Here is a 26,818-nt window from a genome sequence, read left to right as displayed (position 1 = left end):
GATCCTCACCCCTCAGCCTCCTGAGTACCTAGGAGGACAGGTGCATGCCACCATGCTTCTCTAATTTTTAAAGTGTTTTGCAGAGATGGGGGTCTCACTGTGTTGCCCAGACTGGTCTTGAACTCCTGGCCTCGAGCAATCTGCCCACCTCAGCCTCCCAAGCAGCTGGGAATACAGGTGTGTGCCACCACACTCAGCCATTTTTGTTTTGTTTTGTTTTGTTTTATAGACTCTTTTTTAAGAGCAGTATTAGGTTCACAGCAACACTGAGCAGATGATGGAGTTTGCATACACACCCCCCAATACATGCATGGCCTCCCCCATTACCAACACCCTGTATCCCGAGCAGTGCATTTGCAACAGTGATGACCCTCTACGGCCACATCACGATCACCCGAAGTCCGCAGCTCACAGGGGGTCCCTCTTGGTGTGGCACACTTTGTGGGTTTTGATAAATGAATATCCACCGTGCATCCACTGTTACAGCACCATACACAGCAGCTTCACTGCCCCAAGAGGGCCCTGTGCGCCGCCCATTCATCCCTCCCTCCCGACCACCACTGACCACCATGGATCCCTTTCCTGGCTCCATGGTGCACCTGTTCCAGAATGTCATGCGGTGGGATCCCACAGCGCACAGCCTTTTCAGCCGGCGCCTTTCACTTCACAGAATGCTGTTAAACTTGGTCATGTCTTTTCACGGCATGACAGAGCCCTTCTTTTTAGTGCTGTCTGGATGGACTACAGTTACCCACTTCCCTACGGAAGGGCATCTTGGTTGCTTCTAATCTGTGCAGTTATGAATAAAGCTGCTCGAAATATCTGTGTGCAGGTTTTCTTGTGAACCTAAATTTTCAGTTCATGTGGGTGAATAGCAAGGGACACATTTGCTGAATGCTGTGGCAAGATTTTGCTTACTTTTTAAGCAACCACCAACTGACTTCCAAAGTGGCTGTGCCATTTTGCAGTCGCTTCCACAGCGATGAGTGCGTTCCTGTTGCTCCACATCCTCGTCCGCATTTGGTGATGTCAGTGTCTAGATTTGGGCCATCGTGACAGGTGTATGGTACCTCACTGCTGTTTTCATGGGCACTCCCTCGCATGGAAGGATGTGGGGCGTCTGGCCCCATGCTTATTTGCCATCTGTAAATCTTCTTTGGTTCGAGGTTTATTGTTTTCCTGTGGATGTCCTGTTGTTCCAGCACCATGTGTTGAAAAGATTTCTGTCTCCATGGAATTGCCTTTACAAACTTTGTCAGAAATCTGATTGCTCCGTTACTGGGTTTACATACACTCAAAGGAACATAAATCTTTCTACCATAAAGATGCATGCATGCGAATGTGCACTGCAGCCCTGTTCACAATCGCAAAGACATGACACCAGCCTAGCACTGTTAACAGTCGCAAAGACGTGACACCAGCCTGGCGCTGTTCACAGTCGCAAAGACGTGACACCAGCCAAAATGCCACCAAAGGCAGATTGGATGAAGAAAATGTGGTATATTGCCAGGCACGGTGGCTCATGCCTGTAATCCCAGCACTTTGGGAGGCCGAGGCAGGCAGATCACAAGGTCAGGAGATGGAGACCATCCTGTGAATGGTGAAACCCCATCTCTACTAAAAATACAGAAAAAAAAAATTAGCCAGATGTGGTGGTGGGCGCCTGTAGTCCCAGTTACTTGGGAGGCTGAGGCGGAAGAATGGCATGAACCCGGGAGGCAGAGCTTGCAGTGAGCAGACATTGCGTCACTGCACTTCAGCCTGGGCGACAGAGCGAGACTCCGTCTCAAAAAAAAAAAAAAAAAAATGTGGTACATATACACCATGGAATACTATGCAGCCATTAAAAAGAAAGAGAGCTTGTCTTCTGGGAACTGGATGGAGCTGGAGACAATTATCCTTAGCAAACTAAGTCAGGAACAGAAAACCAGATACCACATGTCCTCACTATAAGTGGGAGCTGAATGATGAGAACTCATGAGCACAAAGAAGGAACAACAGACACAGGAGTGAACTTGAGGCTGGAGGTGGGAGGAGGGAAAGGAGGGTGGAGGGTGAGAAGAGGGAGAGAAGGCGAAAAGTAACTAATGGGTACCAGGCTCAGTACCTGGGTGATGAAATAATCTATACAATGACCCCCATGACACAAGTTTTTCTGTATAACAAACCTGCACAGGTACCCCTGAACCTAAAATAAAATTTTGAAAAAATCACATTGCTAACATGGGGCACCTGCTGGGTTCACTGTTCCCTGTTCCTCTGTGTGTCTCCCACTGCCCGTGCCGCACCACAGCTGTCCCATGACCCAAAATCAGGCACACAGTTCTTTCTGGTCATCCTTTTTCAGCGCTGTTTTAGCTATCCTTGTTAATTTGCTTTTCCATATACATTTTAGAATAATCTTGTCTTTACCTACAGGGAAAAAAAAAAAAAAACCTGAAATTTATGGTAGGAGTTGCATTAAACCTGAACCTCAATTTTGGGAGAATTTATGTCTTGACTATGCTGTCCATTCTGTCCATTAACACAATGTCTGTCTCTATTTATTTGGATTCTTCAAAGTTTCTTTCATCAGTGTCTTGTGGTTTTCAGAGTTTAAGTCCCATACAGGCTTTTGTTAGATTTACAGTTAAGCATTTCCTTGTTGGTGAGCAGTTGTAGGTGGTGTTAGCACGGGAAGGCCAGTTTCGGCTCCGACTGTCTGTGGTCCTGCCCGTGCCCACCACCGGCTCCCTGTCTGTGGTCCTGCATGAGCCCACCGACAGCTCCCTGACTCTCTGTGGTCCTGCACGAGCCCACCGCCAGCTCCCTCTCTGTGGTCCTGCATGAGCCCACCGCTGGCTCCCTGTCTGTGGTCCTGCGTCAGCCCACTGCCGGCTCCCTGACTCTCTGTGGTCCTGCATGAGCCCACCACCGGCTCCCTGTCTGTGGTCCTGCATGAGCCCACCGCCGGCTCCCTGACTCTCTGTGGTCCTGCATCAGCCCACCGCCGGCTCCCTGACTCTCTGTGGTCCTGCGTCAGCCCACTGCCAGCTCCCTGACTCTCTTGTGGTCCTGTATGAGCCCACCGCCAGCTCCCTGACTCTTTGTGGTCCTGCGTGAGCCCACCGCCGGCTCCCTGTCTGTGGTCCTGCATGAGCCCACCGCCAGCTCCCTGACTCTCTGTGGTCCTGCGTGAGCCCACCGCCGGCTCCCTGACTCTCTGTGGTCCTGCGTCAGCCCAGTGCCGGCTCCCTGACTCTCTGTGGTCCTGCACGAGCCCACCACCGGCTCCCTGTCTGTGGTCCTGCACCTTCTGAACTTACAGTCCCAGGATTTATTTTGTAGATTATCTGAGATTTCCTGCATCAACGGTCATGCCGCTTGCAAATAGAGTGTTATCTTTCTTCCTTTCTGGTCCTTTTCCTGCCCTGTTGCCCTGGCCAGCCCGATGTTGGACAGCAGTGGGGACAGTGGGAGGGTGGACACCCTTGCCCTGTTCCTGGCCTTGGAGGAGCATCTGCAGATGCTCCTTACCTCACTCAGGAGGCACCTCCGTTACCGATTTCCTGGGTGTTTACCACGCGTGGGTCTTGAACTTTGTCACATACCCCCTGCATCAGTTGATGTGACCACGTGGTGTTTCTTCTGTAGCCTGTTGATAGGATGCATTCTATTGACTGATTTTTTTTTTTTTTTTTTTTTTTTGAGACGGAGTTTCACTCTTATTGCCCAGGCTGGAGTGCAGTGGCGCAATCTCGGCTCACTGCAACCTCCGCCTCCCGGGTTCAAACTCCTGCCTCACCCTCCCTAGCAGCTGGGATTACAGGCGTGCACCACCATGCCCGGCTAATTTTTGTGTTTTTAGTCGAGATGGGGTTTCTCCATGTTAGTCAGGCTGATCTCGAATTCCTGACCTCGGGTGATCCGCCCGCCTCGGCCTCCCAAAGTACTGGGATTACAGGCATGAGTCACCGCACACAGCCCGATGGATTTTTAAATAGTGAGCCAGCTGGCCAGGCGTGGTGACTCACGCCTGTAATCCCGGCACTTTGGGAGGCCGAGGTGGGCGGATCACAGGGTCAGGAGATCAAGACCGTCTTGGCTAACACGGTGAAACCCTGTCTCTACTAAAAATACAAAAAATTAGCCGGGCATGGTGGCGGGCGCCTGTAGTCCCAGCTACTCAGGAGGCTGAGGCAGGAGAATGGCGTGAACCCGGGAGGCAGAGCTTGCAGTGAGCGGAGATCGCGCCACTACACTCCAGCCTGGGCGACAGAGCGAGACTCTGTCTCAAAAAAAATAAAATAAAAATGGTGAGCCAGCCTTCCACCTCTAGAGTCAACTCTACTTGTCATGCGTGGTGTGTGACTCTTTTTCCATGTTGTTGAGTAGAAAGTTTGCATCCATATTTATGAGGGATATTAGTCCATAGTTTTGTTTTTATCTGGTTTTGGTATCAGGGTTATACTAGCTTCACAGACTGAGCTGGGCCGTGTTCCCTCGTATCGAGGTAGTGGTAACTCTTCTTTCAGTGTGTAACAGACTTGCCGAGACTGCGTGGCCTGTGTCAGCACTGCGAGTGCACAAAGGAGAGGTCCTCCAGCTCCCTGGGGCCCCCAGGTTTCCCAGAGAGGGGGTATCCCGGCAGGGTAGTGAGGAGCGTGCAGGATTGGTCAGGTAGACGGTGTGATTGGGCTGGAGGAAGGATGCTTGGGGCAGAGGCACTGCCCACGTACGTGCAGTACCCTAGCATCGTGCTTTTCTGGCAGTACCTCCTGGTGTTTTCGGGACCTGCTGATGGTGTGGTTTTCCTGCCGCTGCCTCTCATGGACGGACTGGAGCAGCCCAAGGGCGCTACTGTCACCTGGGCATGCTTGGCGGTGTGGGCGGGTGGCTGTGGCCTCCGCTCACAGGGGCCTCCCAGGCCTCACACCCCCGCAGTGGATTCTCATGATGCTACGAGAGTGATTTGGCAGACAGGATCCTCACCAAGGCCCTCCGTGGCACCTTCTCTACTCTGGCCAACAGTAGATCCACCTGCGGGGGCTTCATCCCCGGCCCCAGGTTCCATCTCAGAGACCTTATTTTCAGGCGGGCTGAGTGCGAGGGACATGTTTGGGCAGCCCCGTGGGCCGGGAGCAGTTCTCTGGATCTGGGGCCCATTTACCCTGCGTTGTTTGGGGCGTGGCATGTCTGGGAAGTGGGGCCCATTGACCACCGGAGCAGGGTGGTTAATTAAAAGAACGTGTCGGGGCCGGGCGCGGTGGCTCAAGCCTGTAATCCCAGCACTTTGGGAGGCCAAGGCGGGCGGATCACAAGGTCAGGAGATCGAGACCACAGTGAAACCCCGTCTCTACTAAAAATACAAAAAATTAGCCAGGCGCGGTGGTGGGCGCCTGTAGTCCTAGCTACTCAGGAGGCTGAGGCAGGAGAATGGCGTGAACCCAGGAGGCGGAGCTTGCAGTGAGCCGAGATCGCGCCACTGCACTCCAGCCTGGGCAACAGCGTGAGACTCCGTCTCAAAAAAAAAAAAAAAAAAGAACGTGTCGGACATAGTTATGTCTTTCTTGAATGACTCAGAATGCTCCACGTGGCCTCAATGCCTGGGCCCAGCTTTCGAAGGCTAATTCTTATTACCTGGGGAAGGTTTGGTGACCAAGGCTAATTCTTATTACCTGGGGAAGGTTTGGTGACCAGGTTGCTCTCACCCCCTCGGCATGTCCCCACAGCCACCCTGCACTCTCAGCCCCTTCCCCGGGTGGTGCTTGCTGGCCGTCCCCCCACCTGGACCATTCTGCCCTTCCTGCAGGTCTCTGGTCTCTGCCCAGGAGCCACCTATGGTGCTGTTCCCTGACTTCCTTCCTCCCCCAACCATTTTGAATCTCAGAAAATAAGCCTACCCTTAATTTTTCTCCTCAATATTATTACAGCCTCAGCGTAGTCTCTCCATAGGCATGCATCTTTGTCTTGTTCTGTCCAGACACGTAGCACGTAGAGCAGCATCCCATATAGGGAAGCAGCTCACCAGCTCTCTGGGGTGCCTTCCTCCCCTCTTGGCCCCTCCTCCTGGCCAGGACCTGCCGAGCTGCTGGGGGAGGGGGCTCTAGAGTCTCAGTCTGGACCACTGGCCACTGATGCTTCAAGCCAAGGCAAAGGGAGGGCTCCCTCCTGGCTACTCCACCCTTGAGACTGTACTAGGTACAAGGGGCCCTCAGTCGAGCCTGGGTGGATGTGTGGACTGGTGCATTCATTTAGGTGGTTGGATGTGCCGGTGCAGTAAGCAGCCCTGCACCTGCTGCTCTGTGTTGGCGCCCAGGGTTGTGGACTGTGGGAAAGCAGGCATGGTGGCACCTGCCTGGGAGAGCCCCAGCTGCCCGAAGAGAGTCCCATGTGCCCGGAGAGAGAGCCCCACCTGCCCAGAGAGAGCCCCACCTGCCCGGGGAGGGAGAGCCCCATGTGCCTGGAAAGAGAGCCCCACCTGCCCGGGGAGAGTCCCACCTGCCTGGGGAGAGTCCCACCTACCCAAAGGGAGCACCACCTGTCCGGGGAGAGTCCCACCTGCCCAGAGGGAGCCCCACCTGCCTGCGGAGAGTCCCACCTAACCGGAGGGAGCCCCACCTGTCCAATGCCACAAACCTATGTGTGGCTTCAGGGGTTGGGAGACAGCACAGCCCCACAGGCGGGTCACTAGGCAGAACCTAGGAAAGCGTAGCAGCTGCTACGTGTCCACCTTTGCTGGGTTCAGTTCCCCCCTCTGTGAAGTGCAAAGAGCGTGGTGGCTGGAAGCATGAGATGGAGTGGAGTGAAGCCCCTGGGGGCCACGGGTCATCAGCCAGCACCAAATCCCTGTCTCTGTGGGGCTGGTGGCCCAGCCTGGGGAACTGCACCCCACTGCCAGGACAGCTTCTCCTGCTCATGCTTTTGCCCGTGTCTCTCAAAGCAGCCCAGAGCCACCGACACAGAACTATGGGGAGAAGAAACCTGGTCCCCGGGCTCAGGTATGGAGACGGGTGGCTGTGCCGGTTGGTGCGCTGGTGAAGACAGCGGATGAGCAGGGTTGGCCTGTTCGTGGAGGCGGGTGGATGCGTGGGTTGGCACATTCGGGAAGACGGGTGGATGCACAGGGTTGGCCCGTACATGGAGGCGGGTGACCGTATGGGCTGGTGCGTTCATGCTGGAGACACACTGGGGAGTCAGCACACAAGGCCGCTGGGGCTCAGAAGGCCCAGAATTGAGTACCTCTCATGAAACCGGTGACTGAGCACACGCTTCCTTCTCTGTGCAAGGGGGGTGAGGACACCAGCGGCACAGACGCTAAACCGGAAGCACTGCTGTGCAGGGGCTGTGGGCAGTGGGCAGGCCATCCCTTCCTGGCCTCCTCGTGTCCACTAGCTCCAGGAGGCCTCCAGTCCGCCCTTGCCTGCCTGGCTGCCACCATGGAGCAGGCCTCTGCATGGGGACAGGCCCAGAGGTGGTGAAACAGCCAGGAGGAAAACACAGCCAGCCCCAGGCCCGACTCCTGCCTTGCAGATCCTCATTCAGCAGGGGACTGGGGCGCCCACACCCTCTCCCCAGGCGGGGGTGGCCTCTAGAGCAGGCTCCGCAGCCAGAGCACAGTGTGTTTCAGACCCTGACGCCTTGGGAGGGAGTCTAAGCCCCTCCTCCCCCGGAACCAGCCCAACCTCCGGGCTCACTGTGCTCTGGGTGGCCAGTGTGGCTTCCTGCACCATAAAATTGACCTGCAAGGCAGGTCAGGCACCGTGCTGCATGCTTGTAATCCCAGTCAGTGTTTTGGGAGGCCGAGGAGAATCACATGAGCCTAGGAGTTTCAGCCTCCTACGCCATGCAACATAGTGAGACCCCGTCTCTCCAAAAATTAAAAATTAGGATGGGCATGGTGGTGCACCTGTAATCCCCGCACTTTTGGAGGCCAAGGCAGGAGGATCACTTGGGCCCAGAATTTCGTAACCAGCCTGGGCAACATAGTGAGACCCTGTCTCTACAAAACATTAAAACATTAGCAGGACACGGTGGTGCACTCCTGTAGTCCCAGCTACTTGGAAGGTCGAAGTGGGAGAATCACTTGAGCCCAGGAGATTAAGGCTGCAGTGAGCTCTGATGGTGCCACTGCACTCTGACCTGGGTGCTAGAGCAAGACCCTATCTCCGAAAACAAACAAGCAAAAAAATTGATCTGCAGCCGTAGTCCCAGGGCAGGGAACACACAAGCCAGAAGAGATCTAGATGCCCTCTGTGTGGTAAGGAAAAGGCGGTGTGACTCATGCCTGTATTCAGCCAGCCGGTTTTGAGCACCTCCCCTTTGCTGAACACGTGGATGCCAGGGGAGAGCTAGGCTTCTGCCTGCAGGGCCTGGACAGGGGAGATGGGGGCAGACTGGGGGAGATGGGGGGACGTGGAGTCAGATTGGGGGAGAGATTAGGAGCAGATTGGGGGACATGGGGCAGACTACGGGAGATGAGGGACATAGAGTCAGATTGGGGGAGAGATAGGGGCAGACTAGGGAGATGGCAGACTGGGGGAGATGGCAAATTGGGGAAGATGGGAGCAGATTGAGGGAGATGGGGGACACATATTGGGGAGAGATGGGACAGATTAGGGAGATGGCAGACTGGGGAAGATGGGGGCAGACTGGGGGAGATGAGGGGCATGGAGTCAGATTGGGGGAGCGATAGGGGGAGACTGGGGGAGGTGGGGGCAGACTAGGGGAGATGGGGACAGACCGGGGGGGATGGGGACAGACTAGGGGAGATGGGGACAGACTGGGGGAGATGGGTCTATGGAGGCAGATTGGGGGAGATGAGAAGATAATGGAGGCAGATGGGGGAGATAAGTAGGTGGACGATGGGCGCTGGGTGGGGGCGGTCAGAGGCAAGTACGTGCAGCGACACTGCGCGGGGGCGGGGGGTGCGCGCTCCACGCCGTTCGCACAGTTGGACCGAAGGCCCGGGGCGGCCAGAGCAGCCTGGTTTGAGGGGCGGTGGGGCTGCAGCAGGGTCCACCCACGCCCTCCCAGCGCCGAAGCCCCGCCCCCGCTCTCCCACCCCCGCGCCGAGGTCCCGCCCCCGCGGGCGAGCTGGCGTCACCGTCCAGCCGGCTGGATCTGGTTCCAGCCGCGCCGGGCCGGCCGGGCATGCGCAGTGCGGGGGCGCTGCGGCTGCTGGAGGTGCGGACCCCGCGGTACGCACTGCGGCCGCATCCGTGCCCCGGCGCCGTACGTGCCCGCGGGACCTGACAACCGGGGCAGAGGTCAGTGCTCGGGGCCGCGGCCGGACCGGGGCTGCAGGGAGGGGAGAAAAGCGGAGGGAAAGGGACGGGCCCTGCTCCAGCCCCGCCCCGCGGCGACAGGTGGGCGCTCCCGCGGGAGGCCGTGGCTTCCGGGCGCTGCTGCGGGCCCCGCTCCGCCCTACAGACCCCGGGCCGACCGAGCAGCGCTTCTCGGGGCTCTGCTGCGCGCCGTTCCCCGGGCAGGCCCTGGACGGTCCCGCGCCTCCTCCCACTTACTCTACTGGGGGCGCAGGGCCGGACCGCGGGTGGCGGGGTAGGGGTCCAGGCCCTGCAGGCGCTGCGACCCCTCGAGCGCCCCCGCAACCGGCCGCGCACCCCTGCGCTGTGGGGGCGGGCCGGGCCCCCAGCCGCGATGCAGCAGCCCCTGGGGGAGACACGAGCTCTGAGGACCCCGGGTGGTCTAGAGTCGCCGGCCGCCTCGTGACCCCTGGGAGGACCTGTGTCGCCCGCAGCGCCGCCTCGCCCCTCCCTGTGCCGGGGGAGAGGACCCCGTCGGGCGCCCGGAAGCCCGGGGCTTCCTTGGCTGGGGCGAGGCGGCCCCCCCATGGCGCGGTGGGTGCTAGTGCGAAGCTGTGTCCACTAAAGCAAAGACTCATAATGAAAACAGTCGGGTTAGCTTCACTCGGGAGCCTTCCTGAGGACGGCGGGGCGGGCCCGCAGCTCCTTCCAGAGGCTCCGCCGCTGCTGCGTCGGGGTCAGCCGGGTTTGGGTGGGTGGGAGAGCGCAGAGGTGTTTGGAGCGAGTCTTTTATCTTCCGAGGAGGCAGTGGCCCGGGCAGGTGGCGGCCCCGCGCTGGTCCTGCGCTGTATCCTCGGAGCGTCCTCAGCTGCGGCGTCCAGGCATCCGCACAGAGAGCCTGCTGCTGGGCCTCAGAGGGCTACAGAGACGGCAGGAATGGTGACCAGGAATGGTGACCGTTGTTTCATAGTCCTTTGGTTATGAGTAACTCACCGAATTGACAGTGTGATTTTTATGAATTCGTTGTGTTCACTGAAGAGCTGTGGCAGAGTGAGAAAACCTAAGACGTACTTAGTTCCCAAATGTGAGTGTTTTCAACTATGTGTAACAACTAACAAAATTGACATAATGATCCACTTCACGGACATTTAATTTTGATTCTGTCATTTCCTCATTTTAGAGGCAGTAACATGTTTTGTTTTCTTCCTGTCGCTCAAACCTCTTCGAGGCTCCTGCACGGCTCGTGCTGTGCCTCCGGGCCCAGGTGACCTCGTGGGGGAGAAGGAAGGGGCCTCTGAGATGAAAATGTAGTTTTGCTGTTTTTAGTTTATACTCAAAGCGCTGCAGTTTCCTGACACTACAGAGCACACCGGTCACGCCGGCAGGATGAAGCGCAGAGGCTGCCTGATGAAGTGGGCTGCGCGCTAGAAAATCCACGTGCGGAGTAGCTTGGTTCCCTCCACGGGGAGCGTGCCAGGCCCTCTCGGGCGCCGCGGGAGCCTCGCCTTCTGCACAGGCTTCAGAGCCAGGTGCTGGAGCGGCAGCGACTGAGGGGCGTGGATGTCTTTGCACGTTTCCCATGTGTTTTTCAAACGTTAATAACGTGATTTTCAGTAAAGTGGCAGAATCAGCATTGAAGAATGGGGAGCAAGTGCGAGCCGCTTTCCTGCGAGTGGTTGAGAAGCAGGCTTTGTGTGGTTGGCAGTCCCCGTGCCTAGCGGCTGCTCAGCCCTACCCCTGCTGCTCCTGCGGGAGCCGCCTTCCCGGCTTAGAAACAACACTGCCTCAGACTGCTAGTTAGCGGCGGCCTCCACAGGGAAGCTGAGGCAGGTTCGTGTTCTCATAGCTAGGAAGGACGTGGCCCTGGCAGGGAGCTGCAGCACAGCCTCTGGCAACACAGAAGCACTGCCCTGCTGGACCCTTGCCTCCTAGGTCAGCTGTTGCCCACCCATCAGCCGGAGCGCTTGCTCGCATAGGCTCCTCAGCGGTGCCAGGTGCAGCTGGGCTCCACCCTCAACTGGCCCAATAGTAGCAAAAGAAACGAGAAGTGTCGTGAATTGTTAGACAGCATCCGTATGTTTAAGTTCAAATTAGAGCCGCCCAGCCACACGTGTGGATACAAAGCTGCCATTCAGTGGGGAGCCGGAGTCTAGGAGCCTGTGTCACTCCTCTGGATGTGGATGTGGGTGAAAGTCACCCAGAGGCCTTGCCAACATTCTGGGAGGTGACAAGGGGGCAGGGCCTCTGGGATCTGGGGTCAGGAGTTCCAGGAGGCTCGCTTCTGCTTCTGCCCAGCAGTTCACTGTTCCCTCCACGGCAGCTGAAGCTTCAGCTGCTGCGCGGCCTACCCGACCAGGGGCAGAAAGGAGTCCTCCATCCCAGGCAGTGCCCTGGTGGGTGTCCGTCCTGTGGCAGACACTGGCTGTAGAGGCTGAGAAAGGAGAGAACCCCAGCCTGCCTCTGGAGGCCCAAGGGAGGCAGTGAAGGGCCCGAAGCTAGCGATGCAGGAGTTTCCAGAGCTCAGGGGAATATGGAGACCAGCCCTCAGCTCCACTGGGGAGCCACACAACCTCTGCCAGTGCTGAGTGGTTACAGGGCTCTGTTACCAGCCCCATTCCTGCTGGACGGGCGAGGTTAGTCCACATCGCACCCCCCAACCTCTTGTGCTCTGTGACCTCAGAATACACAAAGCTGTGTCTACAGGCCTCAGTGGCTGTGAGCCCCTCTCCTACACTAGGGGGTCCTCAGTTGACACCTGAGCCAGTGTCCTGTGCCCCAGTGGTGCCAGGACAGAGTCCCTGTCCCCGACCTGATTTATGCACCTCCTCACTCACTGCCAGCACTGTCCCCCCACCAACAGGCTTGCTCAGTACAGCCCCAAACCCAAGTCCCTAGCACCCACACCCCAGTGAGTTTCTTGCGCCCTGTAGGCTCAGCTGCTTCTCATCCTCCACCCACCTAGGATCCTTGGAACAGGGAGTGGTTCTTATTTAGGTCCCTGAGGTACCAGCTACAGGCTTCACTCTTAGCAGCCACCACCCCAGTGATGAAGCTGATAGCCTAAGCAGACTGGCCCCTGCAGAGCTCTGGGGGGAGGTACCTGGCTTCTCCAGCCTCCACCCTGGCCCACAACTACCTCCAGGCCCAGAGCAGCAGATCCCAACCTGCCTGCCCCTGGGGCTGGGTCTCCAGCAGTCAGGACTGAGCTGCTGCTAGCTGCTGACTGGTTCCTTCTGGCTGGGCAGGTGTGGGGCGAAGGGGGCGCGTTTGCCCCATGTCCCCATCGGCTGCATCTCCACACCTTCCCTTGTGACACCTCCGACCAGAACAGACCAGGAGTGTGGAAGGAGCCCCCACCTTCTCCCCCAGCTCCCTGGGGTTGTCTTCTGTCTGCTCCTTTTGTCTTCCACACTGAAGAGTGTGCTCCAGCTGGGGATGGGCGTGCGTGGTGCTGGGAATGGACACCTGGGAAATGGTGGCGTGTGCATCAAGTCTAAATAGCCGTTCGCAGGTTCTTAGGGCTTTTTGTTTCCAGAAACCTGATCTGATCTTTATAGAAAGTGCTCCTCTGTACTCCAGCCTGGGTCTTCCTCCCGTCCAGGCCGGCAGCACTGTCTGACTCAGCGAGGAGAGGCTGAAACTGGAGAGCCCCTGGGAAGGCTCTTGAGGGCCAGGTGGCAGTGGGGAGGGTGGCTTTCGTTCCCTGCCCTCATCCTAGCGTTTAGCAGACTGCCCCACACCGCGGGTTTCCATTTTCACCCTTGGGTTAAGAGAAAAGCAGGAATAAAAAGTTTCTAATGTTGCTCGTGAAATTCAGCACTGGCCATCAAAGGCACCTGGGGCTCCCACGTCTCTCCTGCCCCTATGGGTCCATTTCCTGCTGTTTGTTGCAACCCACCTGCATCGTTGGTGTGTGCGGCTGAACTCAAGCTGTTTAGGAAGCCCACAGGCAGGGCTCTGTGGGGCCCATTCCTGGTCCCACATCTCTGGCAAGGGCTCCCCTTGAGCTGAGGCTTCTGAGCTCCTCCAGGTGGGCATAGGGAGACAGGTCCCACTGTCAGCCAAGCTTAAGGTTTTTTAAGAAGGGTTTTTAAGAAGAAAGTGGGGGCTGCGCACTGTGGGCTCACACCTGTAATCCCAGCACTTTGGGAGGCTGGCCGGAAGGATCACTGTAGACCAGGAGTTTGAGAGCAGCCTTGGTCCTATCTCTAAAAAAATTTAAAAACTGGCCAGGCGTGGTGGCACATGCCTATAGTCCTGGCTACTTGGGAGGCTGAGGTGGGAGGATTGCTTGAGCCCAGGAGGTCGAGGCTGCAGTGAGCTGTGATGATGCCGCTGCACTCCAGCCTGGGCCACAGAGCAAGACCATGTGTCAACAAGAAAAAGCCTCTGTTTCCACAGGGCCTCCAGTCCCCTGGCCTGGGCTGCAGGGGCCGCTGCTCCAGCCCTGCCTTCTACATGTGCCAAGATGTGAGCAGTCACCCTGGAGATCCTCACCCCTTCTCTATAGAACGAGGAGTCAGGCTGCCAGGGATTGGGGTCTGAGCGCATTGCTGTCTCTGTGTGTGTGTGTGTTTCTTGGGAAGAGGGCCCCATGGTCTTCATCATGTTCTCCAGGGCCCAGTTGGAACGAGTTGGAATTTGGATGGGGAGAAATGTGGAGTAGGGCAGGAACCTCCTTCCTAGGAAGGAGCCTGCGGGGGACCCTGCATGGGGTCCCAGACTCCCAGGGGGCCTCAGGTGTGGTGTTAGAGGGGCGCTGGGGCTGGCAGTCTGTCCATGTCTTCAGCCTGGGTCTCGTGAGTTCAGGGAGTTTGAACCTGGGTGGAGAATGAACCCCTGTGTGTCTTCACTAACCTCCAGCTGATACGAGCTTCCGCAGACCCAGCAGTGGCGGGTGTGGGTGCTCCCCGTGCCATCTGTTGGGGACACCTCACGCGTCACTTGCACTTGGCCCATGTTGCAGCTGCAGGAGCCACCAGACCCTATAAATACTCGGATGCCCACATGTGCTCCTATGTATCTCCTGTGCCTGTGCATCAGGCCTCATGCATTTAAAACGTCCTTCTGAGAAGGGGCCACAGGCAGGCGTCACCCATTGCCACGCCACCGCGGCAGGAAGCGTCCCATGCTCCGCAGGGGCGGGGCGGCCGCTCTCCCTGTCCTCCAGGAGCTCACGTGTGCCTGCCTGTGAGCGCCTCGACGACAGAGCCGGCGCCCGCCCCAGTGTCTGCGCCGGGACCACAGAGTGGCCAGCTCACCGCGGAGACGTCACACTTTGTAGCAGCGCCTGGACTTATATGCGCTTCTGATACGATGTGTTTTAATCAGTATAAACATGAAAGGGGGAGAGCATGGGACGTTCCACTGGTGTCCTCGGGAGGAAGTAATGGGAGGGAGGACATTTGGGGGGATTCACCTTTAAAGAATTTGAGAGCTTGTGTATTTTGTGGAATAACGGTAAATTAATCCCCTGTGTGTTTCTGATCATTAAGAAGACCCCATCGATGCTGTTGGTTGTGGGACTGTCATTTCACAGTGCGGATCCGAAGGTGGTCCTGGCTACTCTGCGAGGGTTGCCCTGGGAGGAGGTGGTGGAGGGCACGTGGGCATCCCGTGTTCCCTCATGACGGCTGTCGCCTGTAGTTGCCTCAAAAGGCTTAATTTAAAAAACTCTTGTTTCTCAGAAAAAGCAGTTTACTACTGTGAGTTAACACTATGGAATTCTAATAATTGAGGTAATAAATCTGATTAAGGTTTTCTTTAAACTGGAACAGAATCGCTACAGGTGCCCCATAAGAGGGCTGTGGGATGTGGGACGTGGGTCCAGGCTCCTGACCTTGGAACTCCTGGGTGGGGTCTGAGGCGATGCAGGAGACAGAGGAGCTCGTGGTCCAGGAGGCGCTGGTGGGTGGGGACATGCCTCCCCGCAGGCCTGCATCTGTCGTCTTGGGACGGGGGGCAGGGTGGGGTGACACAGGCTCCATGTGCACGTGTCCAGGGTTCCCGTCCTTCCCTCCTGAGCTGCCGTCTCCACCGTGGCTCACCGACAGTGCAGCGAGGCTCCTGGTGGACTGAGGGTTGGTTGCCCTGTCCAGGCGGCCTCGAGTGCACCAGGACACGGCCTGTCCAGTGTGATCCAGGCACCACGCCTGTGGGCCGTCATCACCATCACCTGGGTGTGCCGAGGGACTTGTGCTTTCCTGGATCGAATCGCATGAGCCAAGTCAGGGGAGCTGCCCCAGGTGCTCCTTGGGCTTCTGCTCCCCAGGACTCACGTTTGCACCCCAAAACCCAGTCTCCCCCCACAGAAGGACACGCGGCTTGAGTCCAGGAATTTGCGCATGCGGTTTTGAGCCCTGGACACTGGGCCCCAGAGCGCCTGGCCTTGTGTGCAGTTGGGGGCGGGGGCGGAGAAGCTCGTACCTTGCCATCTGCAGCTGCCCACGGCGGTCATTTCACATGCTGGGGTTCTACACGAGATGCCACCAGAGAAGACTCCCCCCCTTGGGAAAGTTTGTAAGTATTGAGTCCGTGGCTTGTTTCCCGAGAAGAAGGTGCAGGAGGGTGTGTAGCTGTCTTGCTGTCCTCCACCCCGCAGTGCGGAGCCCTCCCCACCTCCCCTGCGCGGAGCCCTCCCCACCTCCCCTGCGATCCAGGGATGCTCCCCAAGGGCCTGACACAGCAACACTGGAGCCCTGGCCCCGTCACCCGGCTGGCATTGTAGGACAGCAGCACCTGCCTCACTGACACTGTCCCCTGCACGTCTACTGGACAGGGTCCAGGCCGGGTGACCCCTTCATCCGCACAGCAGGGCACGGCAGGCCAGGCTGGTGGCGTCCTTCCCTGCAGCTCCAATTTGAGCAGGGAGCTCTTTATCTTCCCTCTGAGAGACAATGGGTCCTTTCTCTGCCAGTCTGTCCTCCGACAAGGCCACCGCTTCCCCAGGGAGCCTGAGCCTGGGGCCAGAGGCAGTGGCCCGACACCCACAGCTTGAGGTGCATTGGGCCTGCGTGACCCTCAGACACGAGGCTTCTGAGTGGTCTGGGCTCTCCACAGACCCCACATCCTCAATGAAATGCGCAGAAGAAGTCCAAGGTGCGTGGGTGGGTGCTGCTGTGTGCTGGCGTGTGCTGCTGTGCACTGGTGTGTGCTGGCGTGCGCTGGTGTGACACCGGAGGGGGAGTATGTTTTGTCTGGGATCCTCATGTGACACCTCAGACACTAGACAGTCCCGCCCGGACAGACGCTGGTCCAGGGTCACTGCAGGGCCCCGGCCGGGAGTATTTCCGTCTGGTCAGGTGACATTCGCGTCACATGGGCGTTGCTCACAGAGGGGCCTCCGGAGGAAGGAGAGTGGCAGTCAGCACTCAGCCTTTGGCCTCGCTTCACTGTGGGTGAGGAGCTGCCCACCAAGGACACTCAGGCCAGGTGTCAGGACACACCTGCCTTGGTGTCTCCATGAGGGCCGGGCATTAGGGGCCACACAGGCCGCAGCTTCAGTCCCTCTGACCCTCTGGGTTAGTCCTGGGTCCCCCCAACCCTCTGGGTCAGTCCTGGGTCCTCCCTGATCTTCTGGGTCAGCCCTTCGTCCCCTCCCTGCCTTCTGGTCAGCCCTGGGTCTCCCCACTCTGCCGTCCTTTCTTAGGTGAAGGCTCTGCTCCCTTAGACTTGAGGGGACACGGGAAGGTCTGGCTGGAACAGAGGATTTTTTCTAAACCCTGAATCCAGAGTAGCGTGGATGCCTGCGGGCACTGGCAGCTGACAGCTTGCATGAGCCCAGCCTCCGCGGGATCTCCCGATGGCCCAAACCCTGCTCATGAGACAGGGACTTGCACATTCCTCCCTGAGCCTCAGGTTGACGAAGACCTGAGGCCTCTTCCTGACCCCACCTCTCTTTCCTCACCCCCAGCCCCCCCCACATACCTGCTTTCACACCTGGGGGATAGGGAGCCCACACCTGCTGTCACACCCGGGGGGAGGGCAGGGAGCCCACACCTGCTGTCACACCCAGGGGAACAGGGAGCCCACACCTCTGCTCTCACACCCGGGGGACAGGGAGCCCACACCTGCTGTCACACCCCGGGGGAGGGCAGGGAGCCCACACCTGCTGTCACACCCAGGGGAACAGGGACCCCACGCCTCTGCTCTCACACCCAGGGGACAGGGAGCGCACACACCTGCTCTCACACCTGGGGGGTACAAGGAGCCCACACACCTGTTGTCACACCCGGGGTACAGGGAGCCCACACCTGCTCTCACACCCAGGGGACAGGGAGCCCACACCAGCTTTCACACCCAGGGGACAGGGAGCCCACACCGGCTCTCACACCCAGGGGACAGGGAGCCTACGCCTCTTCCTGACCCCACCTCTCTTTCCTCACCCCCTGGCACTCCCCTCCCCAACAATTTAGCAGGGACCCAGGAGCCACCAAGGCCACTTCCCGTCACATCTCCCTGGTGTGATGCCGTGGCTGGGGAGGCTCATTCCCAGGCTGGAGAGACTGGGCAGGGGTCACTGTCCATTTGGGCTGTTCTCAGAGCCCACAGCAGTCCTGTCAGGCCCTGCCCGGCAACGCGGCCCCCACACAGGACCTGCTGGACCAAGGCTGCCTGCTTCTCCCAGCCCCGGGGCTCTCACTGCACAGCCTGCACACCTGTGCTCAGTGCGCTAAGTCAGCACATCCCTGCAGGGCAGGGAGGACCCGCAGGGAAAAAGGGGCTGTAGACTGAATCGGTGCTGGGATCTGAGATCCGGGCTCAGGCCGAAACAAGGTGAGACCAACCCAAACGTTGCCATGGCCGGTGGCCGACATACCCTTCTCGGGGCCCATTTCTGTGTATGTGATGTTCATGGTCGTCACTTAGAAAAATTCAGAACCTTGGAGATTGGTGTCCAGTGCAGGAACCTGGTGCCAGAGTCGTGCCAGGCCAGCTTTATGGAGCGCCGCGTGTTTCTCCCGTGTTTCCTGTTGGCTTAAACTCAGAAACCTGGAAAATGATGATGGTTTTATTTTTGCCGGTTCTTTTGGTTGGGATGCGACTAGCACGTGTTACCTGCCTCGGACATCTCCAGGAAGAGCCAGTGCATTGTGGCATCTCACGCTGGGAGCACGGCTCACGACGGGCCCATGTCACACAGATGGACGGGCGGGGTGGGCAGAAGGGAGCCTTTGGGGCTCTGCTGCCTCAGTCAAGTCTAGAGGAACCTTTTCAAATCAAATGATTGTCATTCTTCTCTGTGTCGCTTGCCAGGAGTTATAGGCGTAAAGGAAAAACATAGTTTTCATGCGGTTGTATTGTCTCAAACAGTGTCAGCTTCTCTGTAAGAATCTCGGGGCTCTCTCCTCTGGAAGCTGCCGTGGCCATTGATCCACTTTGCTCCTCCCAGCCTGTAGAGTTTGGCTCTGGTTTGTTTTCAGTGTGTTTGTTGAGTACAGGGAACATTTTCATTGCCTGATGGTAAGGATTTCGTGTTTAACTGCGCATGTGCCGCGTTGCTTGCGGTAGTCTGTGAAAGTGTTCACGTTATAAAATACAGTGTAGGCGCAGTGACAGGCCGTGTCACCATCCCAGTCCTAGGGTTGCAGTTTATCTGTGTGGGTGCATGTCCTGTGTGAAGCTTTTCATGCACATTGAATTGTTCTATGCGTTTTCTTTTATTTTTATTTTTTATTTTTTTTTGAGACGGAGTCTCGCTCTGTCACCTGGGCTGGAGTGCAGTGGCTGGATCTCAGCTCACTGCAAGCTCCGCCTCCTGGGTTTACGCCATTCTCCTGCCTCAGCCTCCCGAGTAGCTGGGACTACAGGCGCCCGCCACCTCGCCCGGCTAGTTTTTTGTATTTTTTAGTAGAGACGGGGTTTCACCGTATTAGCCAGGATGGTCTCAATCTCCTGACCTCGTGATCCACCCGTCTCGGCCTCCCAAAGTGCTGGGATTACAGTCTTGAGCCACCGCGCCCGGCCTCTATGCGTTTTCAAATGTAATCCTGAAGACATCTAACCGCAGGGAAGAGAATGTGTGGCTGGAATTTTTATTTTTCTATACTTCATTTGAGTGTCTGTATGTCGTCAAGTCTGAAATGCTGGAGACTGTCCTAGCATTGAGATAGGGTGACTGTACTTTTATACGGTTTTCTGCTTGCACTGGGATGGTCCAGAGATGCCGGCTTTAGACATTACACATCTGTGACAGGCCAGTGCTTCCTTCCACAGGGCCCGTCCCATCTGTGTCCGAAAGCCGTCATGTTAGGAGAGAGACTCTTGCCCTGACAGCGTCGGCTCAAAGCCTCCCAGCACACCTCTCCCTGGAGAGTGGCCCCAGCCTGCAGGGTCTGTGGGGTGGACCCTGGGCCTAGAGGGGCTCCAGCGGGCCCGAGGTCTGCCCCTTCCCAGAATCCTGGAGCCAGCAGGAGCCTGGAGTGAGCCCTGGCTGCTGCACCAGGCTTTGCATCCTAGGCCTGAAACTCAAGTCCGTAGAAGTGACCCTCACAGGCTTTTTGAGACTTGGATTTTTTTTTTTTTTTTTTTTTTTTTGAGACGGAGGCTCGCTCTGTTGTCCAGGCTGGAGTGCAGTGGCGTGATATTGGCTCACTGCAAGCTCCGCCTCCTGGGTTCACGCCATTCTCCTGCCTCAGCCTCCCAAGTAGCTGGGACTACAGGCGCCGCCACCATGCCTGGCTAATTTTTTTTTTTTTGTATTTTTTAGTAGAGACGGGGTTTCACCGTGTTAGCCAGGATGGTCTCCATCTCCTGACCCTGTGATCCGCCCGCCTCGGCCTCCCAAAGTGCTGGGAGCCACCACGCCTGGCCGACACTTGGATTCTTTTAAAAAGTTTTTGGTGTGTACTTAGGTAATTTACAAGCCCTTGGGGCAACTTTGGGAGCTCTATGTGATGATAGTGGTAAGTTTGCTAAAAGTGTTTGCCAATGAAACCCATGTTCTTTGGAGGGTCGGCACGTGGGTGGCAGTTGGAGAAAGTTGTCCGCTGCTCATCCGTGGGTGACAGCCATCCTGCCTTGCTTACCTGTGCTCTCCGGGCCAGAGACTGTGCAGGCCAAGCAGAGGAAGCGCGGGTCCTGGTGGCCCCACCACCCTCCCGCACTGCCCCCACTCCCCCTGGCCCTGCCGCGGACTGTGCCCTCCAGCCTGCCCGAACCTACTGCCCCCCGGCCCCCTCCAGCTGGCACCCTCCCGGGGCCCGCCTGTGTCATCCCAAGATAGCTGGGGCCACTCACGTCATGGTCACAGCCTTGGGGAATCGCCTGGTCCAGGACAGCGAGCGTGAGCACAGGGCAGCCAATGGCATGGAGTGGAGCTGGGCACCCCAAGGCAGCAAGCGTGAGCACAGGGCGGCCGACGGCACAGAGTGGAGCCGGGCACCGCCGAGGCCCCGTGGCTCTCTGGGCGTGGCTCCCTCACTCCACCTGCCTCTGCGTCTTCTGTTGAGGCCCAGCACAGAAATGGGAGTTGGGTTTTTCAGCTGAAATCATTTCCGGGGTTCATCGGTGACTTAGGAGAAGTTAAAGGTGCACTGGCCAGTGTCAGGTACAGCCCAGGGCAGTTGGCGCTCCTGAGCTTCCCGCCTCGTGGCCACAGTGGCGGCCTCGGGAGCACGGGACTTGGGCTGTGACTCCTGTCAGCTCGGGAGTGCCAGTGGCCAGAAGCAAGGGTGGGTGTGAAGGAAGCTGCTTCCACAGCGTCCAGGCTGGTGCCTGACACAAGAAACATCCCCGCGCAGGGCACTCGGGAAACCTGCGAGAAACAGCGGGGCCTGCAAGGTCCCCCGCTTGGCCCCCGTATGGGACGGCCTGGGTCCCCCTCGCCATCCATCCCAGGCCAGCACCTGCGTTGCTGTTGCCCACAGCCTTGGCCCTGTCCTCACCGCTCTGTCCACCAACCTGGGACCCTGCTACAGGGCCTGCCCACCTGCTCAGGGCCTCTCCAGGTGCCCCACACATGTGGGCTGACAGGCCCTTGGCCACTGCGGCGGCCCCTCTGCAGCCCTAACAGTGTTATGGACTTTGGCCTGCGTCATCAGCGGCGGCCTGCGTGGCCCACAGGGTGGGGGCAGAGGCTGGGCCTGTGCCAGGAGGGGTTTTGTGTTTCAGGGCCAGGTGTTCTGCTGTGCCTGCCCCGTTGGCAGCTGTGGGCCTAGGAGGTAGACGTGGAGCTGGTTGGAGCCGGTCAGTCACCAGGCTCCCCTGGGGGTGTCCACATCCCTACCATGAAAATACTCGCTCCTCAGAGCCCTGCAGGCCTGGCCTGGTGGGTCTCAGAGCCTCTCACCTGTGTGTATGGGCAGCCCAGGCCTTCCCACCAGGACTCTTCAGCCTCTCTGTGCCGGACACCTGCCCGGGTGGGTGCCCCTCGCCCCCCAGGCCTTGCCTCTTGCTATGGACCCCCGGCAGGCTCTAGGGGTGTGGCTGTGGGTGTGTTGGCGTGGGGGTGTGTGGGTGTGTGGGTGTGGGTGTGTTGGTGGGTGTGTGGGTGTGTTTGGGTATCTGGGTGTTTGTGGGTATCTGTGGGTGTTTGTGGGTGTCGGTGTGTGTCTGGGTATGGGTGTCTGTGGGTGGGTGTGTGGGTATCGGTGTGGGTGTTTATGGGTGTCTGGGTGTGGTGTCTGGGTGTGTGGGTGGGTGTGTGGGTGGGTGTGTAGGTGTCTGTGGGTGTGTGGGTGTCTGGGTGAGTGGGTGTGGGTGTGGGTGGGTGTGGAGTCTGTGGGTGTGGGTGGGTGTGTAGGTGTGGGTGTGTGGGTGTCTGGGTGTGCGTGTTTGTGGGTATCTGGTGTGTGGGTGTGGGTGTGTTGGGTGTGTGTGGATGTGTTTGGGTATCTGAGTGGGTGTCTGCGGGTGTTTGGGTATCTGTGGGTGTCTGTGTGTGGATTTGTTGGGTATATGTGGGTGGGTCTGTGCGTGGGTGTGTGTGGGTGTCGGTGTGTGGGTGTTTGGGTGTGGATTTGTTGGGTGTGTGGGTGTCTGTGTGCATAGGTGTCTGGGTGTTGCTGTGTGTGGGCATATGTGGGTGTGTAGGTGTGAGTGGGTGTGGTGGGGGTGTGTGGGTGTGGGGGAGTGGGTGTGTGTGGGTGTCAGTGGTGTGTTGGGTGTGGGTGGGTGTGGGTATGTCTAGGTGTGTTTGGGTATATGTGGGTGTGAGTGGGTGTGTGGTGTGTGTGCGTGGGTGTCTGGGTGTATGTGAGTGGGTGTCTGGGTGTCTGTGGGTGTGTTGGGTGTGGGTCGGTTTGGGTGTGTGGGTATCTAGGTGTGTGTGGGTGTATCTGGGTGTATGTAAGTGTGGGTGTGTGCGTGGGTGGGTGTGTGGGTGTGGTGTATGTGGGTGTGTGGGTGTGGTATGTGGGTGGGTGTGGTGTGGGTGGGTGTATGTGTTTGTGGGTGTGTGTGAGTCGGTGTGGGAACATGGGTGAGGGATGGGGGCTGTGTTTGGCTGTCAGGGGTGAGTCTGTGAATGTGTGTCTGTGTTGGGGGGTGGGTTGTATATATAACTGTCGGTAGGGGGGCCTTGCCTCACTTTACTTTGCTCTCCCTGGGGTGGGATGCACAGGTGTGGGCTGTGTGTGCCCAGCCTCCCTTCCTGGAAGCCCTGGCTCGTGGTGGGCGGTGCCTGGTTCTGATTCCCACGCCCCAAACCATTTCCCTGGGCTCCTGGCCTTGCCCAGAGTCTACACTGATGTTCTGACTTTTTCCAGGAAAGATGAAGCGTGTGGACAGTGGCTGGGGTCACCTCGTGGTCACCCTGTGGCCCAGCTGCCCCGGCTTTGACGCTTTGCGCCATCCACTTCTTTCGTTAATTAGGGGAAGGTGGGCAAGACGGAGGGCCTGTGCTTTCCTGGCAAGATGTGGCTGGAGACACATTGTCACAGCAGGCCCTCTCCCTCCCTCTGGGGTCCTGGTCGCCCTCCCTGTCCCCAGCCTGCAGCCCAGGCGGAGCCAGGTGGCCAGTGACCTGCCTGAAAGCAGCAGGCCCCAAGCACCGACCTCGGGATTTGGGTCATATCCCGGGCCAGCGCCTGGCTTGTGTGATAACAGGCACAGGCAGGCCTTCACCCCTCCCTGCGGACCGGCCCAGATCTTCCCACGCCCTGCGGGGTGCGGCAGGGCCTCACAGAGCCTCTGGAGGCAAGAGTCTGTGGGAGGTGGATGGGGGTGGGGAAGGGGCCTCTGGGCCGTTAGCCCTGGCACCTGGCGCCTGCCTGCGGGACTGGCCATCCTCACGTGACCCGTCTGTCTCTTTGTTGTAGCACAGGCTCAACAGGATGGTGTCGGCCAGGGCCGGGCCCGGTGCTTGGGGACAGAGCCTTTGGCCACTACCAAGGCGAGGGTGGGCTTGGGAAGCCCCAGGCAGCGCACCTGTGTCTGGCTGCCCTCCATTTCCAAAGCCTAATGTGTTCCTTGATTTTCAGGGAGGAGCTGTGCTCAGGCCTGTGCCGGACGCAGAGCTGGAGCTGTCCCCAGAAGAGCAGAGGGTCCTGGAAAGGAAGCTGAAAAAGGAACGGAAGAAAGAGGAGAGGCAGCGTCTGCGGGAGGCAGGCCTTGCAGCCCAGCACCTGCCGGCCAGGCGCTCGGGAGCTGAGCTGGCCCTGGACTACCTCTGCGCGTAAGCGGCCCTGCCCCACGTAGTTTTGTCCCAGGCATGTGTCTCCACCCTTGCCTGAGGGGGTCACAGCCTTCACCCGCACACAGTGTGTGGAAGGTTCTAGAGTAGTGGGGCATTAGCATTCATGCCAGACCTGTGCTGCCGCCACTGACTTTTCTGTCTGAATGGCTCAGAGCCTTCAGGAACTTTCAGGGGCGGCAGCAGAGCTGCCACCTGTGCAGGGGTTTGCCGAAACTGTGCTCTTAGAAATGGGTCCGATGGTGAACCTCGTCCCAGCCATGCTCACCGCAGGAAGAATCCAAGCCTGGGTGCTCCTTGGATGTGGGGGTGAGGAGGAGGGAACTCGGGGTGGCCTTCAGCCCTCACTCACAGTGACAGGAGGCGCCATTGCCTCCCGAGAGCGGGGAGACGGGGATCGTGAGGTACCAGGCGCAGGGCACCATCTCCCTGGCTGCCTGCGACGTCGCTGGGTGGATGATGCAGGATTGCAGGGGTCAGGGGCTTCGGCATGGGCTCCACAGCCTTGCGGGCCGTGGCCACCTCCCCGGTGCTCACCAGCACAGGCTGCTGCCCGTTTCTGTCCGCTCCGTCAGTCTCCCTGAGTGCTGACTGCGCCTAGAGTAAGGGGTGTCACAGCGTCTGTGTGGCTGGCTTCCTCAGAGACAAGAACTGGGTCCGGTCCCTGTGATGGGGTCACCCTGAGGGGCAGGGGGTCCTGTGGGGGGTGCTGGCTCTGCCCAGGACAGACTCCAGCCACACCTCTGTGGGAGTCCCTCAGAGAGACGACACCCGGTTCGGCTGTGCAGCCAGCAGAATGAACAGCGGGGCTTGCATGGATGTGCACACTGCATGCACACATGTGTGTTGTGTATACTGCGTGTGTGCACTTGTGTGTGCATGTGTATACGTGTGTTGTATATATGTGTATGTGCACGTGTATATGTGTGCGCATGTGTATACGTGTGTGCGCACATGTATACATATTGTGAATACGTGTGTGCATGTGTACGTGTGTGCATGTGTGTTGTCTATACATGTGTGCGTATATGTGTACACATGTGTATATGCATGCGTGTGCATGTACGTGTTGTATATGTGTGTACGTGTGTTGTGTAGACGTGTGTGCGCATGTGCTTACGTGTGTTGTGTATGTGTGTGCATGCGCTTATACGTGTATTGTGCATACATGTGCGAGCATGTGTATACGTGTGTGCATGTATATACGTGTTATGTATACATGTGTGCATATGTACGTGTGTGCATGTGTGTATATGCGTGTGCGCACACGTGTATACGTGTGTTGTATAACCATGTGTGCATGTGTGTTTATATGTGTGTGTGTGTGGACATGTGTGTTGTGTGTGCATCCCCAGGACGGCCTTCCACCTGCAGGAGAGGGGCTCTTGGCCACCCTGCACCAGGCTCAGCGCTGGGCTCAGGAAATGGGGAAGGGGGGTGAGCCTCCTGCTTCTCAGAGCTTAGGCTGCCTTGGAGGGTTGCAGAAGGAGCTCAGCCATAGCGTTGGGTGAATCCGGCTGGAACCAGTTGAGTCATCATGGGTCTCTGCACCAGTCAGTTCTCTGGAGCCTTAGCTTCCCCCTCCCTGGGGAACGTGGGGCTGAGGCCAGGTGCCTAGGGCTACCCCAAGAGCTCTTTCCTGCTCCGAGAATGTGCTTGGCCCAGGGGATGGTGCTGGCTGTGGTGTGAGGCCACTGCCTCCTGCACCCACTCCTGCTTCTCGGCAGGCAGGGCCACAGGCCACCTCAGGGTCAGTCGCTGTAGACAGAGGGGGCTTTGGAGGCCGTTGGTGCAGCGCCTTGAGCCCAGGTGTGGGTGGGGTGTGGGCTGGACAGAGGAGTGGCTGGACACAGGCCTGGAAGGTGCCAGCCACAGGAATGGACCGTGGGCTCCCTGTGGGAGGCAGAGGGCGACTGGAGCCTGCGGCTGTGCCACCTGCGCCCTTCCTGTCTCCACCAGCAGGTGACTCTGTTCTGGACCTGCCCTGACGCCTGGGGCGAGCAGGGAGCAGAGGTGGGCGGGGTTTGTCCTCCTTCCTCCCCACGTCTGCCGGCGCCTTCGGCTGCTCTCAGTGTGGGCTCTGTTAGCACGAGGGGGACGTTGGGGACGTGGGCAGGAGTGGGGACCAGCCGCTCCACAGCATGGCTGCCACTCCCTGGTCTTCACCCTGGGGGCGCCCTGGCTCCCCTTCCGTGATCGCACACCCTCCGAGCTCCCCACAGGAACGTCCTGGGTGCCTGGGAGCCCGCCCTGCTCCCATCCTCGGCCTCACCCTCCTCTCACCCTCTGGGACCTTCCTGTGGCCCCCTCGTGCTACTCGCAACCCCGAAGCAGCAAGTCCTGTGCGGAGGCGCTGTGTCCTGGATGTGGGAGGAGGGGGGACCCTTACTCCTGAGAAACAAAGCAGCCCCTTCCCAGGCACGCCACACACCAGGGGGCCAGCCACAGACACGGGCACCCGGGCAGGAGCTTGTCCTCTTTCCTGGGGGTCTCCAAGGGCGCCCGCAAGCCCAGCCGCATCTGCTGCCAGATCAGAGCCCACGTGGATGTGTGGGGCCCACGGTATCCCTGGCAACTCAGGGTTTTCCAAAGAGAGGAAGCCAAGGGATTCCCACAAGGGAATGCCCTTAGCCTGGGGGCTGCTGGGGACCATCGGCCACACCACGGCTGGCCCACCACAGAGCCCCCAGCACAGGGGCAGAGGTGAAGGTAGATGCCCCTGAGTTGTCCTCCCCCTGCAGAGGCCCTGGGCTGGCACTCAGGAAGGACGTGCTGGCCGCCGTGGCCCATGGCCATCTTATGGGTTTTCCACGAGGGGTTCCTCCTGGAAGCAAAGCCATCTGCGGCCAGGTGGGCTCTGTGCGGAGAACACCCCGAATGTTCTGGTGAGCTCTTGTGGTGGAGAGTTTCCTCTCATCTCTCTGGGTGTGCCCCACCCATT

The 26,818-nt window shown here is 58.6% G+C and overlaps 2 protein-coding genes and 1 non-coding gene across 3 annotated transcripts in view; all 3 read left to right on the top strand.

Moving 5' to 3' along the window:
* C3H7orf50 (chromosome 3 C7orf50 homolog) overlaps nt 1-26,818 on the top strand; it is a 125,790-nt gene that overhangs the window by 92,068 nt on the left and 6,904 nt on the right. Inside the window, 1 exon segment of the mRNA NM_001193747.2 lies at nt 23,666-23,859. Coding sequence (NP_001180676.1) covers nt 23,666-23,859 — 194 coding nt within the window.
* Nucleotides 9,186-26,818, top strand: part of PRKAR1B (protein kinase cAMP-dependent type I regulatory subunit beta) — a 482,327-nt gene continuing 464,694 nt past the window's right edge. The window contains exon 1 of the mRNA XM_028845428.2: nt 9,186-9,279. The gene's annotated coding sequence lies outside the window, so the exon portion shown is untranslated. The remainder of the gene's footprint in view (nt 9,280-26,818) is intronic.
* MIR339 (microRNA mir-339) lies at nt 14,388-14,481 on the top strand. Its single transcript, NR_032481.1, has one exon. It is a non-coding gene; the product is annotated as a microRNA mir-339 (primary transcript).

This window comes from Macaca mulatta, chromosome 3, assembly GCF_049350105.2.
Source record: "Macaca mulatta isolate MMU2019108-1 chromosome 3, T2T-MMU8v2.0, whole genome shotgun sequence".
Taxonomy (NCBI): Eukaryota; Metazoa; Chordata; class Mammalia; order Primates; family Cercopithecidae; genus Macaca; species Macaca mulatta.
Note: the sequence above shows the minus strand (reverse complement) of the source record. Positions and strands in the feature narration are given on the sequence as shown.